Raw genomic sequence first — 16,736 nt, 5'->3', positions numbered from 1 at the left:
CGTCAGCTGTGGGTCCTGTCTCCTGTGTCTGTCTTGTGAATAAGTGAGAAATCCACTGTCCCAAGGTTCACACCCTCTTCCACTCATCCCACTGAGCTGTTTGTTTGTGGTACAGCTCGTTCTCTACCTCGTTCAAAGCATGCACAACTGGATCTCCGTAGAGTGCCGCACGGGTTTCTGTTCCCTGGTTTCGGCATTTGTTAACGTCCATCTGTTTTCTCCCTCCCTCCTTTCTTTATTTCCATTTCCCCGTTTTCTTCCCGTTTGTTTTTTTTAACCACCTGCTATGACATAAAAGTGGCTGCACTGAAAAGGTTTCCCTTTATGAGGAACAGACCGAAGGAAAAAGACAGAGTGAAGGCCATCTACCGCCGTTCCATGTGTAAGAACCCTATAGCCTAGCTGCTACCTTCTATGGGCTGCTCGTCGTCTTTTCCTAATTGTTCTCTTTTTGTGCCATTTCCTTAACCCCTGTCCTGCAGTGTCTGAGGCACTAACTGTCTTGATGAACAGCAGAGAACCTACTGTAAGAATTCTATAAATAAGGTGCTGTCATCTGTAATAAAATAGGTTATGATCTTGGACTAACATATCCCCAATTTTTATATATAATTCTGTTTTAAGAGAATATTTTGGCAGTAGCATTTTCTTGCGTTTTGAAGGCAATAATGAAATATAACCTAATAGTGCTTATCTGATGGCAATAGTTCATCAAGATGCACTGTATGTTACTAATAGCATTCTAAAGCTTCCCAATGCTTCCAATATACAGCATCAGTGTTAAACTGAAATACTGCTTCACAGCTTGAATTTTTGTTTTAAACTTCAAAAAGGGCACCATCTTTGCAAGATGACCTTGGCAGACGCTGACAGCATGTGTTTATCCTGCACTGACCATGGAAATGCGTTGCTGCCTGTGGCTTTAACTGAGCATTCCCTGCTGCCTCCGTAATCCATAGCCACTCCTCCCACAGCTCTTCAGACATCCCATCCCAGACTTCAGACTTCCCAGCTAGGCTGCACGCGGCCCGCTTCACAGGCATGGCTTTGCACTGCGCGGTACCAGCAATCGCTGTCATGTCCGAGCTGAAATGGATACTGCAGACTAAACCTCCCTCAGCCCCAAGTTTCATTTCAGCTCTGCGCATGTGTCATGATTACATGGACGACCGAGATTGTGGCCTCATCCTAAGTCATTCATCACTGAAAGAAACCACAGAAAAAACCATCTTTACACATAGTGCCGATACCGATGTAACGAGCCTAGCGTGCTGCTCCCTGAAGACCAGGGTGCTCTTGCACCTTTCCATGGAGCAGCAGGCTAGACGCACCCCGAAAGAAGACGCAGTCACTGCGCACGGCCATAGTAATTCATTTCTTTTCATTTCCATCTCAGCCATGAATGACCTGTTGCAAACCATGGCCCTGGCGGGGGGCCAGTGGGCCGGTAGTTCTGAGAACCTGGACGGGTCAGATGACGCCACCACCAGGCTGAGGATGAGAGAACTGGGATCCATGGCCTACTCCACCACGGCTATCAACTACACCACCCTCCACCCCTCCACTGGCCTCAGGTCCAGGCACAGGCTTAAGTCCAAAGGTAGAGCTAGGACACACGTCATTTTCATTTCAGTAAAAGAACATATTACTGCAACACACACAGCACAAGTCCTCCTCTTATCTGTTTAGACACTATGCTGATTAATGCATTGTGTGTATAAAGTAAGTCCTCCACAAATCTTTCTAGACGTTGTTCTGAGTAGTGTGTGTATATAAAATAGTTCGGAAAGTTGTTGAACTTTAAAGGGAAGGTAGGTAGAAATATGCTCTGTGATGTAATGAGTGTGAGAGGGAGTAGGACCTGACCAAATCATGCAATAACCTATAACCCAGAATCCCCCCGAAACACTTAACTATTTTTTGCAAGTCTGAGTTTCATGAAACCAGAGCCGTTTTGGGGCAGAATGTCCCATTTTTCACTTGCAGCAACTTCCAGCTGTATCACCCGTACAGTCACTGCTGGGAGTCTCAGTGCAGGGGATTTGCTACAAACAACCCACTGTGTAAAAAGGGAGGCCAGTGCTCTAGAAATGTGCGCGAGACCGCTTGGGTCTCATGGCTCTTAAGACAAACTGATGTTCCCGTGAGCTGTTTTATGTATTGAATCAGTTCTGTAATCGAAGCCTCAGACATTACTCAGATCATTGATAACCCTAACTAGCTGGTTCTCTTTTTGGCATCCGGATGTACTTTTACGTAATGGAGCACGCTTTGCACTTCCTGCTCGTGAGCACGAGCGGACCGGCATGATGCTCGTCGCTTGTCTCGGTGGGGTTCGCCTCGACGGCCTCTCACCAGGCGCCGCTCTTTTGTGCTGCTGGTTTTCAGACAACGCGTCGTGCGAGGACGTCGCCCCGAGGGTCTTGGATGAGCCCAGCAACGGAGTGAGAGCTCAGGGTAAGCAGCAGGCTGGAGCGGGTGGTCTCCTGTCTTCCCAGCTACAGTGAGGCTCACACACAGTCCGTCTGGGAGCGTTCCACTGCTCCCCGGCACGCTGGCTTGAACCCACATTTTTGCTTTCCTTAACAAGCACTTTCCTTTTTCCTTTGCTCTGCATAAAAAGCCTCATCTGCTACAAGCCTGGGGATATGTTTGCTCCTTACTAGGACATACTGTAATGCACTCTAAATAACGTAATCTTTTTTTTTATGATTTGCACTATGGTGGATTGGTAGATCAGATCATTGCCAAGTAATGATCAAAAGGTTCTGTAAACGCAAGCTGAATTTCTAGCAATCTTAATTTGTTTGCTTATTGGCTCATTACAACACAGCTGTACCAAACAATATTTTTTTTGTTCTTGGTATAAATGCGAACAAGTTTATTTTTATGAAATGCGATGGAATATTGGGCCTGACTGATAAATAGCTGAAGGCATTAATCAAGCCCTGATGTGACGTTGCACCACCTGAAAGTCACGACGGATGCCTGTGGCCTGTAGAGTCTGTGATTTGCTGAGGGAGGTCCTGACACGTGTTTCTGCTGGATTGGCCAGGGCTGCAGGACTCTAGCTGTGCTGGGACTCTTGTGTCCACTGTCCCTGCCCTTTCTACACACTGCAGAATTCCTTGTCACATCTGTTGTAAGTGACTCATCTCCGTTTCTGCTTCTTTAAAGCATTCCCAGTAATACTTGTTTTTTTTGCAGTCGCCCTTTCTTTCTTTCTTTCTTAAACCCTCTAACAATCTGGTTTCTTCCCAGTCTGTCTCGCAGTTGGCTTTGTCCTTCCTTGAGCTCACACGACCCCTCCCCTGCCCCCCTGTCTCTTCCCTTTCCCCCGTAGTTCCCTTTCCCCGACTGTTCCCCTGGACTGCCTGGAAAGCCCTGGGCGCCCTCTCTTGTAAGAAGCTCCTCTTTCTTTGACAGCGAGCATGCCCTGCCTGCCCCCACGCCGCATGGCTCCTGCCTCTCGGTGTCCGGCGGCCAGCGGCTGCGTCTGCTAACCCTGTCATTCTTCTCATGCTCTGCCCTGCTGTCCCCTGTCCAGCTCCCCGGCCTGTCAGCCTTGACAGTAGCAAGACAACCAGTAGTAATAGCAATAATAACGCGTCGCCGCTCGGAGGGCAAGGTATGATCTCGCGGCTTTCTTGCAAATTGAATCGGTCCTTGAGAAGGCTTGAGATGATCTTCAAATGGGGTGGAAATAAGAACAAGGTCGCAAAATGATGTTGGCAGGCGTTTACCCAGCTGAATATCTTTCCTCAGTTAACTTCGAATATGCTCTAATTCCAAACAACAAGATTATATTCCAGGTACATGTGAAATAAAGCATTCTGTAGATAAAATGTTCAGTGTACTTAAATTATTTGGTAGATTCTTCTAGCAAGAATACCATACAAACCTAAAAGCAGGGGTTTGATATAAATCTCTCAATATAAATAATAATAATAATAATAATAATAATTGCTTACACTTATATAGCGCTTTTCTGGACACTCCACTCAAAGCTCTTTACAGGTAATGGGGACTCCCCTCCACCACCACCAATGTGCAGCATCCACCTGGATGATGTGACGGCAGCCAAATGTCAGCTAGATACTCAAAAGAGATGTTAGAAACTACTTGGTGACCTGTTTCTTATTTTGCCTGTTTTGGAAATCATGCATTCTGTGGCCAAAATAATAGAAAGCCCCTTTGACGAACAGGACAGGACAAAGGCTTGTGTACAGTTCTGAAATATCTGCAGCCCAGTTCCTGGAGATCAGACTCCGTTGTGATGATGGTAATAGTGTGTGAGACTGAACAAGGTGTTTCACTGGCTGAACCACTTTTGAACAAGACTGAGATCTGCCTTGATGGTGATCTGTTATCTGTTACCCATATCTGTGACACATGTGACACATTGCCTGTCACTGAGTTAGTCAATTAATTTTACTGGGGTTTTTTAATATTTTGGCCAGTAAGTGTGTCTATGTGTGTTTGTACTTAGTTGCATTAAAAATTATTGGCTTCTTGTACCTGAAACAAGTTTGTTCAGTACTTTATTAGTTGCACTATGAATCTGTACTTGTCAGTTATGCGTCTCCGTGTGTTTATCAAGTGGTAACTAAGATGTTCTAGACTCAAGAATAATTTAGAAGAAAAGTTTCAAGATGCCAACAGCACTGTCTGCAACTGTTTTCACTCTGTCAACTGTGATAAGCTACTGTAGCTGTGTGCAACTAGAAAAGCCTATTGGAAAGAAATATACTGTGTAGATATTTGAGAATTTTGATTCTGAAAACTTGCTGTGGTCTTCATACACCCCCTGCAGTGTAAATGGAATAGCGTGTTGAATACAAGCTCTTTCAGGGTCACTGCCAACTTCACAGGGTCACTGGGACAGTAGTAGACATTCGTCATACTGTATTCTTGTGTGTAGAATCAAGAAAATAGAGAGAAACGGGGTCAGTTGTGCAGGCAGGATTAGCTCTATATCCAAGGCCTCACAAGTTCAGGCCAAGAGGTTACAGGAGCTCAGCCTTCCCATAAGGCAATGCGGAGCTTGCAGTAGTCCGAACGTGATTGGCTCGCTGGGTGGGCTGGGGTCGGAGGAGCCTGTCTACTCATCTTCATTCACGGCATGAAGGTCAGGAGTCGGTACTGTGAGTCCGGAGGCAAAGAAACAGTTGAAGATTCCAAATTGGGTGGGCATAATAAAAATACTAAAACAGGCAACATATTAATTAAATGAGTTTGTTCTTTATTGTCAAACCTTGCCAAACCCTCATTCATTTTTTCCCACCAGCTTAAACATCATTTTTAATGGGGATTAAGTACTGTACCATGCTTCTGATGCATGTGGCCATGCACTGTTCTGTTCTGAAGGAGCTGTCATCATGATGCATGTTCACAAGATGTGCAGATCTGAACATGACACATCTAACCCTCAAGCAGAACTGTGTTGTGTGGAGAAATACAGAACTCCCCTTGCTGTCTTTTGTTGAATTCAAGAGCAAAACACTTTAGTGTTCTTGAAGTCAGAGCATCATCCTTTTTAAGATGCTTTTCTACAGTGATTAGATAATAACTGATTGCAAGATTATAACTGTCTTGCATCTTGTGCTCTAGAGAAGCAGGACTTATGGAAGCCTGTTGTTCTTCAATTAATTGAAGAAACATCTGCTCCATTTTATTTTTATATAATTTGGATCTTTGAAATCCGTCTTATCCGGATTTGTGCCATCACAACATGTGACCCGGCTGCTTCTGCCTGTGGGACTCATTGGCACAGCATGTGACTCAGGGTAATTGTGTGGTCACAGTGCTACAGAAAGGGCAAGCACACTGGTAGAGGACTAACTACAGGCCACGTCACTAAAATAGAATGGATATGCAAAAAAGTGGAAATAAATATGAAACAATCTTGTTTCATAATGCTATGATGGAATAAGACAAGGAAACTGAAGAACATGCTTACTGTCGTGTTTATCTTTTAGACTGCATATTTTTTATGACAAAATCCCAGAGCATCATAACATTAATTTTGTGTATTTTCAGAGCCTCATCTGCTAGAGATCAGGTGCCATATTTAGTTAGACCTTGATGGCTATTGAAAAGAAAGTTCAGAGAACATATGAGACCAGAGCCATTGCCAGTGGGTACCTCCCACCCAAGAGCAGATATCAGCTACTCAAGGGCATCGGCAGCTGCAGCAGCAGCAGCAGCAACCCTGTGATCCCAGTATTCCATCTTTAAACGTCGCACATTGCAGCTGCACAAAATGCTTTTTCTTCTCTGCGAGCCGTTTCCTGAGAGATAATTAGATGGAGCTGATGAACGCTCATAAGTGAAGAGCTGCAGAACTTTTTTGCCGTATCGGCCGATCAATGGTTTGTGGGAAGAAACGACAGAAACCTGACTCGCATGGCGACAGGGGGGAAAGTGTTCTTCACATGTGCACACATGCATGCTTACAGGTTTTACCCGCTGCTCCCAATCCAATGCAAACTGCAATTTGCATTTGATTGCACAGCTGGACTCCGCTGCCCAATGACACTAAGAATTGAAAGCAGTCGGTTTGAACCCATGCTAGTCTAGCGGAGGGGCTCCGTGCCGTCACCCTGCGGGGCTGGGAGCGCGGGGCTCACGGGCTCTTTCCCCACAGCGGGAGCCGTGAACGGCGGCGGCGGCGGCCACAGCCGCCCCCACAGCGAGAGCAGCGGAGAGTTCAGCCTGGGCCTGGACGCCGAGGCCTGGTCCAGTGGCAGCAGCCCCGTCCAGCCGGCCCAGAGGTCCTCGCGCCAGAGCCCCCTGCTGTTCCGGAGGACGCTGGACGTCCCCGCGCAGCACAAGAAGACGGCTTCCCCCGGCAGCGAGGTGGTGACCCTGCAGCAGTTCCTGGAGGAGAGCACCAAGGGCTCGGCGGAGGTAGGCGGCACCCGACCAAAGCGCTGGGAGTTTTTTCCCCAGAGGAGTTTGCAGCAGCTGTTCGGATACACATTTACAGACTGGGATTGTGACAGGAATGTGTGCAAATTATCTACAGATCTGACCGATGACTGAAGTTTACAAAACCCACGATACACTACAAAACTGGCTCAAGAAAAGGGGTTTGAACAGCTTTCAGCGAGCATGTGCCAAGGCTGTTACAGACATTGAGTCACAACTGGAGGCAAGCTCGTATGTTTAAATAATCCACAAAGTGAGCAGTATTCAAAAATGATCTCTGCTGCTCGCAAATGTTCGGAAATGTTCCAAAACCAGTGTTCTAAAATTATCCCCACCGCTCCCTATTACTTTCCCAATTGCTGCTAAATATTCCTATGTGCTTCCAAAATCTTATTGCTTAATCCCCAGTGACTGTGCCAGCTCTACAAATCTGTAAATCTCAGCTTTGCAGTTGTTTTCTGCCTTTTGAAAAGTTTTTTTTTTTTTTATTTGGCGCATGTACTTTTCTAGGACTTCAGTAATCAACCACTTTTCTAGCAGGATAAAAACTATATTAACTCGTGTTTTAAAGGCAGTGCCGGAGTTCAACTGCTGAAGCCATGCTGCCAGGGCCTAACGTTTCCCTGCCTTCTCCCTGTTTTCTGGGAACCCCAGTCTGGCAGCCAGGAGAACCTTGCGGGCGAGGCTCCGAGGAGAGGCAGCGACAGCTCCGAGCCAGCCAGGAAGGAGAAGGGGGAGAGGGGCCCCCCCTCCGGCCCCCGAGGGATCATGCGGTCGGCGAGCGGCAGGACGCCGGCGGACTTCTCGGAGGGCCGGCCCCCCAAGCCGGGGCAGGCCAGGCCCGGCCTGCGGAAGGCGGAGAGCACCCGGGTCAAGGGCACGGCCCCCAGGCCCATGCTGGGGGCGCACGGGAAGGCCACCTCCATGTCGGAGAGGCTGGACAGCGCCCTGCTGCAGGCGGCGCCCCGGCCGAGGGACGCCACCGCCACCCTGCCCCGCGCCAGCAGCGTCATCTCCACGGCCGAGGGCTCCACGCGCCGCACCAGCATCCACGACTTCATGTCCAAGGACAGTAGGCCGCCTGTGTCTGTGGACCCCTCGCCCGCTAAGGCCGGCCCCAGTGAGTACCGAGACCACCCCCCCCGCCCCGTGGAGCCCCCCGCCAGCCCTTCCTCTCCCGCCCCCCGCCCCCAGGCCGCGGGGCCCGGGCCGCAGTCGCGTCCAGGCTCCCCCTCCGAGGTCGATTCCGTTTTCCTCGACCTGGCGGAGCAGTGCGGGGAGCCTCCCGTCAGGAGCCACCCATTCCTGTCTCTAAACACCGCCTTAGTGAGCAACATCAGCGGGCGGCCTGCCAGGCCCGGCGCGCGGCGCCCCAACGCGGCGGCTGTGTCGCCAGGGCCCGGGCCGCGGGCCGAGCGCGACGCCGGGCGCCCTGGCCCGCTGAAGTCCGATTGCGCTGTTGAGCTCCCCGCTGTAGAGCGCGTGAACGGTCCTGCCGGTCCCCCGTCGCCAGCGTTGGCTTCCGAGGACAACCAGTCCCTGTGGTATGAGTACGGCTGTGTTTAACTTTCTGGCCTGATGGTTGATACAGACACGGCGACCACATGCTTCGTTTTTTTTAATGTCAGTTCCGCCACCGCGAATTCCTCCACACCGAGGGCACTGGTTAATTTTGTTTTTCTTTTTGCATTTGTCGAAAATCCCAGCCAATTTAACACGGTGTTTTGGGCTTTTGTTGTAGAAAAGATGGCCGTTTGTAGGTGATTTATACACCATTAACCCTTTGACACATTCACAAAGGATTGTTAATCACAATCAGATTGCTAGAGCTCCGTCACAGTGCCTCTGCGATGACTTTCACAGTCACACAGGGACACTTGGAGTTTGTCGTGTGAGCTTCCACCACAACCTCAGCTCTGAGCTCTCAGCTGAGCCTCTCCACTCTCTCACATTCCAGCGATGACTCACTGACCAGATATCCTTTCTTACACTATCAGTTCGGAAGACACTCAGATAGGCTTTAAGCCTCTCTTGGAATTAAACCTTTCAAAAGAACAAATGATAACGCCCCAGTGTTAACAACCTCCTTGCTTGAAGGTTTTCATCAAAACAAGCTGAATGAAACCGGCGCTGAATATGCAGGAGGCCTGTGCTGTAAACTGGATTTTCACTTGAGCTAAATACTACCACACAGACAAACCCCACTGTGTAATAAAACCACAGATAGTATCCAAGTAAAAATTGGATACAGTTTTATTAGTAAAAATAATTGCACAAATTACCAAAGCAAAGGAATACATTCCTTGTACACTACATTTTTATCTTGTGAGATTGTAATTAAAATTACTAGATTTTCCAGATCACTTGCTGGAATTACACACACCATGGCCCAGTAGGTATTTACTGACCTGGCACCTTAAATAATATACATCATCTCCTTTAATTGTCACCCAGGAGCCTTTCCGAAAGAAGCTTAGAGACAGAAGTGTGTGCCCTGGCGGCCTGTGCTCCATGCTGTGGAATGCGTTTCTTGCATTTCTCTTGTTTGTCTCGCGTGCGGACATATCTGCATGGTCTTATTACACTGCATGTCTGGGCCCTCTGTTGCTTCCAAGAAAACCAGATTGCTTAAGCAAGTGTTAGTCCTAAGACACCATTTTGATTGTTCATATCAAAATGAGCCTTCGTGTACTTGCGCATAAGTAACCTGCAGTGTGTGAAGAGGAGTCTGAAGTACAGTATGTGGTTCTTGTTATTTTGAGGAGGTGGAAATTGGTCTTTGTATGTTCATGATCGATATCCATGTGAACACTTTGCTCTTTGGGTTCTTGTATGTTTCGTGTGCAAGGCGGTTATAATGTTTTTAGTATACCAAGGTAGACCATGTCTTCCAGGCAGTGTGGAGGAGTGGTTAGGGCTCTGCGTTCACACCTGGAAGACTGTAGCTGTAGATCCCCACTCTGGTTCACTTGACATGACGAGGGTCTTCACCCGAATTGCTCCAGTACAATACCCAGATGTATACACAGGTACATTTAGTTGCTTAACATAAAGGTGTTTGTCAGGTAAATTAGTAAATGATTCATTTAATCAATTGATCTGCAGTCTCCAATAATTGATTGATCTATTTGTATATAAGTATGAATAATTATATAATTATTAATTGCTATATTGGTGACCTGTAATTGACTGGTCTCACACCCGTGTCTACAGAATGGATGTCACTGTCACCACAGAGCTCTGGACAGTTTCATCAGATTCATTAAAGGGCCTTCCCCAGTGTTCAGGTTCCAGCAGGGTAAATTATAACCAACCCGGCCGCAAACACAAGACCACTGTAGCGAATGGCACTGGGGGCATATGAATGTCACCGCTGAACAACATTATGCTTACAGTGATTATGAACAGTATTAAAGGATATAACCCACCTGATGGAGAAATAATGTCACATGCCTTTGTTCTGCAGATGTGGATGGTTTACAAGAGCGCAGAAAGTCAAAAGGCAGGACTGCGGAGCAACATAGCTCCTAAACATAGCCACCCTGCCTCCATCAAAAGTGGGCTTAAGTGGTGAGTTTCTTGCACAGAGTGTTCATGGGCAAGGTGGGGAAAACCCCAGTTAACAGACTAACAGCATCCCGTACGGCATACAGAATGCACTCTGTAACAAGGGTATAACACTGTATGTGCTTGCTTTCGAATTGGCTTTGTCTTTTCACCCAAGTAAAAAACAAGCTGAGCTGCACTGCTGGACCTCTCATCTGCATGCCTCTGCAGGGGCACCTGGGGTTTTGCTTTGCACAAGTGTCCATGCCATAGCTTCTTCATATGCAATGCATTTTCTTTTTTCCATTTGCCAAGCTTGATGGTTCAGCCGTTCTTATGTGTTGAATTAAAACGAGCAGCTGGCTGTGAAAGTTACCCAAGTGTTATCGTTCAGTAGCTCTCCACAGTGTCATTTCACACAGTAGCGCATGGCTTCATTGTCCAGGGGCTGGAACTCGCCAAGCTCCCCAGTCCTTGTGCTCGAGCGCATGCCCTTTCTGTACTGTCTGTCCTTTTGTACGCGTCTGTGCTGTAGTTCTAACTTGCGTATTCTCTGCCTCTCTTTCAACCTTTTTTCTGTCTGCCTCCTACTCAGAGAGAAAAGTGACCTTCAAGCTGTCGTTTTGAAGCCTTTAATTCTGCTCTACTGAGACGGTCTTCACTGAGAAATTAGTGTGTAAATCCTGTCTTGAAAATAAAACACGAAAACCCTTCTTCAGTAGAAAATGCTAGATTTCTTCCCTTTCCTTGAATCAAGGAGCAATATGGGACTCCCTCCAAGAAGTATATTGTGAAGAGTTTTTTTTTCTTTTTTAACATACTTTTACGGCAAATTGCACTGCTATCTGGATTTTACATACTGCTAATAATGCATACTTACATGGACCAATTTTCTGTGCCAAGACTGATTTGTGGTAAAGAACACAAGCTTTTTATGGACCCTAAAGATTCAGCCATATCTTGTGTGTAGCCTTTGCCAGACTTACCAGTTTACCATTTGCTCTCTTTGTAAATGAGAAGCATGTGTACGCAAGTGTTAATTGTGCTGAACTGCTGAGCCTGGGGTTTAAAAGATCTGCACAAATGTAAGTGGACACCCAAGCCGCTCGACCACGTGCTGCATGAAGCAATCAATGCATTTCTCCCTCAAGAAAAATGGTATTGCTGCAAGTTCTCCTTTCTAGTTTGTTTGTTTTTGTAAGACATACCAAAATACTGTTAACACTATGAGAAAATGTAAATCGCTTTCCTTTGAATTGTTGCTACAAAGGTTGTGTGTGCTGAAATGTATGACTTACTGTATCTTCAACCTCTGGATACAATCATGTGGAAGAGGTGGTTTCTTGAGTGAAGTTGCAGGTGGTATTCCTTCATTCTAAATATCATTATACAGTGAATGACTGTGACTATGTATAGTTCATTTCCTTTTTCACTTTTTCACATAAAGGTGTTTGATGTGGGCAACTATTAATGCTTACTGTGGCTTTTGTGTAATCATTGCATCTCATGCAAATCACAGCTGTTTTTTTCTGCACACCTGTTCCGTACCCCGTTTTGTAACCTTGCACTGTTATAACTGAGGTTTCCTTTGTTTTCATTTGAACAAGATCAAATGGGCAGCTGAAGCAAATGTCTGATGAGGATTCTGATCCTGTGCTAACAGCAACAGATTCTCCTCACCAAGTACAGACAGTACACAGTGGGAGGTTTATGATATCAGGCGAGATGCTGAAAATATTGTTTCTAATGGTTGTGAAAGACTCTGTTGAGGGATTGCCCTGCTGAGTCTGAGGATTAAAATGGTTTGCTTTCACAATCAAAGTACGCTGAAAGTTGAAACTTCTCTTTCCAGATAGTCTGATTCCCGATTTGTCCCCAAGACCTTATTGTTCCTCTTCCACAGTTATTTAGCTGGTAAATCGAGGTGCTTTACCTTCTTCTCAGGTTCAGGAATAACAGTAATAATGGTAATAATAATCTCCTTCTGATATGGCTTGCTTCACTCAACAAAAGAGTTTTCCCAGAGCCAGTCTGGTTCCCTTCTGTAAAAAGCTACACCAGCTGCAGAGTTCATGTACCTCTGTGTGGCACTCCGGTCAGCTTTTCAGTGTCCCTTAGGAAGAAACCTCCGTTGCAGGAATGTGTTCTTCCCATTCTGAAACTGAAAATTCAGGATTTTTAAAAATCATGTTTACACTGCAGACACCTTATTTTAACTTGAATTGAATAACTTTGCAGAATTAAAAAATATATATTTTTGAACTTGTAATCAATGTTTAACAATTGAATAGACCAACACATATGGGACAATATATGTCTCTATGTCCTGTACTTAATGGCATCCACCCCCCTTTATTTATGGTTCATCATTGCTTTTTTAGGTCATTCATCATTAAATCATCTCTTGCAATCTGAAAGCGAGTTGCACACTTACTTAGTGTACAGAAGACCTAATTGCAAATGGGTAAGGCAATGTTAGCACTATTTTTATACAGGGACCTAGTTCACTTTTTCACTGCAGGAAAAACATCCCAGACTAGACCTCCTCCTTTGACCAGGCCTGTTAAACACAAACCCAGACTAAGTTAATCGTTAATTCCATCAAAAATGCATCAGATTGTGAGAGCTGTGAAATGCATGCTTTCTCACCTTCCTTTTCTTCTGTGCCTGTTTGTCATTGATCTCTTTTACTCCCACATTCCTGTATATATTGTGAGTGAGGGTGAAAAAACCTCAGAGAGCAACAGTCATACCTCAACACTTCAGCAAAATCTTGTTCTGTGTACAACTACATTACAGTAGTGGGATTGTAAGTCTTGCATTGTTAAGATCTTCCTTATGCCTTCTTAATGCACGGTGCATTCACCTGGTAAGGTTTTCAAAGATCATCTCAGAAAAGGTAAGTACATATGATATTCACAAAGATCAAAAGTTTAAAATGAAGACCTAAAAAATGGAATGTCTGATTCCAAAGACTGCAGTACACATGCCAAAAATTGAGCTTGTACAGAACTTCTCAATAAAAAAAAACCTTCCAGTTTTGTGATACCCATTATCACTATCATTTGCAGATTTGCTTTTCAGATAAACAGACACTTGTAATTCCCCTGTTTTCCCAGACAGTGTTCTCACAGATTATCCAGGGAGTCCCCATGATAAACCCTATGCAGGCAAAAATATTGTCACGCAACAAGCAGTCTTGCTCTCATCGATGCAAAGGTCCCAACTGACTTTTCAATCTATCATCCTGCATTACTGCTTTGAATTACTGTTGCTAATAGGAGACTTACTGAAACTGGATTTGCTGTGGCGTCGGGATAAATTGTGGGCTCCCTTTTGAAAGCGATCACTTCAAAGGGGGATCCCCCAGTCAGAACTCTTGGTTACCCTTTGTTAAAAAAAAAATGAAATAAAAATCAGTACGTATGAAAAAAGTTAAAGGGCCCCTTTGATTTCTTTCTTCATCAGTAAACCGCAAGCGTGGGCTGTGGAGTAGCCTGGGGTGCAGTGGAACACTAGACTCGGGATTACAGATGTAGTCTGCTGTGGCGATGGCACAGGACCACATGTTTTTTTCTTTTATACCCTTTGCACAGGGTGCAATGTGCAGACACTTCCTGGATTGCAGATAATAGGCCTCACTCCTAGCCTGGTCATTTCGGTGAGTTTTAATTCGCAGTGCTGCGAGACCAGGTCTTTGATCTGAGGCAGCAGTCATGATGGGGGTGGGGTTGTGGTGGCTCTCCAAATTCTCCTGCATATTAGACTGCAAATCCAGTGCGCTGCGGATAGGTTTTACTGCATAGTCGAGATATTACTCACAGACACGGCCCACAACATCTCTACCCATTCATGCAAAATCTGCAACAGCATATTTCTTCAGTCACTTCAGGGTCAGTCTGTGGTTGCTGGTTTCATTTTCAGCTCATTTATGGGGGGAAGTGGGCCTTACAACACATCCCAATGAAATTCAATTTGTTTTTTTGTTTTAAACAATACAGTTCTTAACATCAGAAATATCATGGGTTAGAATGGCCTCTTGGACTTGTGTAACTATTCTCTGCAGTTTAGTTAAGGAAACCATTCATCTTTGAAATAGAAAAACATTTTTTTTTTAAAACCCGGTTCACAGAAGGTACTGCGTAAAGGCCTAAATATTTTGGTCTAAAGGTTTAATACATAAGATACAGACCACAAGAATATCACAGAAAGATGTTTTCCAGCGAACGCTGCTCTGGGTGAACCCTTCCCGTTTTGTATACTAACTTACTTCCCCCTGGACAACCCGGACCTTAAAACAGTCCAGATGAGACTTCTCCAAAGCCTGCAGTTGGAAAAACAGAAGTGAAAATGGGAATTGGCGAAAGCACACTGCTCACTGTGTGATTTCTAAAGAACCGCGCCTTTGACAACACGCACAATCCTCTCTGGGAAATTTTGAGCTTTTTCTGACGAGTTCTGCAGCATGTTCGCTCAGAGCACCTGGAAACAATCCTGCTTGGAGAAAACACTGGGCTAAACGCCTCTGGAGCCAGAACAAAACAGAAAGGGTCAAATTCAACCCCCATACGGAGTGTTTATTCCATCTGCTCGCAGCTTTACTCAGCACTGTAGCTCACTCGAAGCTTTCAAGAATGGGTTCGTGCCCAGTTTCCTTTAAAAAGCGCAAGAAGTCCTCCGGCTTCAGCCCCATCGTGGCCGCATTGGTCATGGGGTGAAAGTACAGCCGGTCGTGGCCCTCGCTGACCAGGCCGCTGTCCAGCACGAGCCGGACGCGCCGCCCGCGGTCGCAGAAGAGCGCCAGGGGCGTGGCGCAGCCCTGGCCCACCCGCAGCGCCTCCAGCATGGCGGCCTCGTCGGCGAAGCGCAGGGCGCCCCTGCCCAGGCCCAGCCGCCCGGCCAGCGCCGAGAGGTCCACCCGCCGGTCGTGCCGGGCCGTGACCAGCCACAGGCCCTTCCGCTTCTTGTCCCTCAGGAAGAGGTTCTTGCTCACCGCCCCCCCGAGGTGCTGCACGTGCGGCATCATCTCCTCCACCGTGAAGACCTGGCGGGACACGAGCAGGGGGGCCGGCGTCACTCTGAGGCCTTCGAACCCGTCTCCCCCAGGACCGGGCCCTTCGCTGCAGGCCCTACTGCTCAACACTGTAAGAGGCAATGAACTCGGGCAAGAGCACATCCTTACCCTTGATAATAATAATAATAATAATAAAGAACCTCAGGAAGACATGGTGCTGCTCTCAATCTAGAAAATACTGGACGCCTGCAGCCAAAAATACACTCTCCCTAAAAGTATATTTGTGTAATAGTTACATTTCTACAACGGATTACCCTGTGGACTATATTCTTACAAACATTCCTCCATATTCTTGTGAAAAATGGGCACACTGCCCTTTTTTAAGGTATTCAACTACTGCTCGACTATGGCAGTAAAAGCTGCCCAGGAGTTTTCTGCACATCAACACGGGACCGAAGCTCCATCCATGCAGTGGGCGAGACAGCTGGTCTGTCCTCATGCTGTTACTCAAGTTGCTCAGTGCCAGGGCGCCCCCCAGCGGTTTTCTTACGGCAAGGTTTCTGCAGGAAACTGCGGGCTTTGTGCCCAAAATGGCCTGCGATAGTTAACTGCAGAGCAAACCCAGTGGTTCATAGTAACCGATCACATTCGGTTCAAGTGCGATATAAGCCATAACATGTTCTATAATTAGGAAAACAGATTTGTTAAATGTATTCAATAGAAAACTCATCGCATTAGAATCCTGAACGTAACTGCGCCCCCCGCTGTCAACAAGTTGCTATTAACTTGGTAGTATTGACACGTCAAAGTTTCTGAAACTGTATGAAATCAGAGGTTTTCTTTACAGAATAAGATCCGCAAGCAACGCAGGTGTTGCTGTAGAGCCCGAGACGCCCGAGTTTCCTAGACTGCTGACACTGAAACCGCTTTGATCGACAGTTAACTTCACTTGCGAATACAAACGATTTTCAGAAATGTTGCAAAATGAATTAATACCTCCGGGTGTTCCACGCAGACCGTTTCAATATTCAGGTTTTTAAGATAATCCTCCAATTCTTTTCGAAGCTCGCTAGACCCCATGTTTCCTACGTCCCGTTGGGGTTTTTTCAGTAGAGCCTGAAATGCCTGTTTTCCTGACTTGTGGTGACAGCTGCATGCACCGGGAACCCCTGTAGAGACCTGAGAGAGGTTGCTGACCCGCAGCTGAGTCTCTATGGTGCTCAGGGTGCGGGGAAAGAGGTGCATT

At 46.4% G+C, this 16,736-nt stretch overlaps 2 protein-coding genes across 9 annotated transcripts in view; one reads left to right on the top strand and one right to left on the bottom strand.

Annotated features, from left to right (window-relative positions):
- The window catches only part of ccdc88ab (coiled-coil and HOOK domain protein 88ab), a 70,152-nt gene extending 58,209 nt beyond the window's left edge, over nucleotides 1-11,943 (top strand). Inside the window, exons 26-34 of one of the 7 annotated variants that reach the window (XM_088610282.1) lie at nucleotides 299-382; nucleotides 1,397-1,600; nucleotides 2,389-2,457; nucleotides 3,056-3,142; nucleotides 3,548-3,628; nucleotides 6,647-6,909; nucleotides 7,585-8,050; nucleotides 10,397-10,500; nucleotides 11,072-11,943. In XM_088610282.1, coding sequence (XP_088466408.1) covers nucleotides 299-382; nucleotides 1,397-1,600; nucleotides 2,389-2,457; nucleotides 3,056-3,142; nucleotides 3,548-3,628; nucleotides 6,647-6,909; nucleotides 7,585-8,050; nucleotides 10,397-10,461 — 1,319 coding nt within the window. In that variant the 3' untranslated portion in view covers nucleotides 10,462-10,500; nucleotides 11,072-11,943. The other 6 variants (XM_088610275.1, XM_088610277.1, XM_088610280.1 and 3 more) reach the window with 6 other exon arrangements.
- A 2,688-nt stretch (nucleotides 11,944-14,631) lies between these two features.
- On the bottom strand, nucleotides 14,632-16,735 carry prorsd1 (prolyl-tRNA synthetase domain containing 1). Of its 2 annotated transcripts, none has more exons than XM_088610284.1 (2): nucleotides 16,487-16,735; nucleotides 14,632-15,520 (listed from the first exon to the last, which is right to left on the bottom strand). In XM_088610284.1, the coding sequence occupies exons 1-2, from the start codon at nucleotides 16,733-16,735 to the stop codon at nucleotides 15,092-15,094; spliced, it is 678 nt and encodes a 225-aa protein (XP_088466410.1). In that variant the 3' UTR covers nucleotides 14,632-15,091. The 2 variants fall into 2 exon arrangements, with proteins under 2 accessions (XP_088466410.1, XP_088466411.1); XM_088610285.1 differs by having other exon boundaries at nucleotides 14,632-15,618; nucleotides 16,487-16,699.
- Nucleotide 16,736: the final 1 nt, after the last annotated feature.

This window comes from Lepisosteus platostomus, chromosome 17, assembly GCF_059453375.1.
Source record: "Lepisosteus platostomus isolate fLepPlt1 chromosome 17, fLepPlt1.hap1, whole genome shotgun sequence".
NCBI lineage: Eukaryota > Metazoa > Chordata > Actinopteri > Semionotiformes > Lepisosteidae > Lepisosteus > Lepisosteus platostomus.
This window is presented reverse-complemented; position numbering and strand designations above follow the sequence as displayed.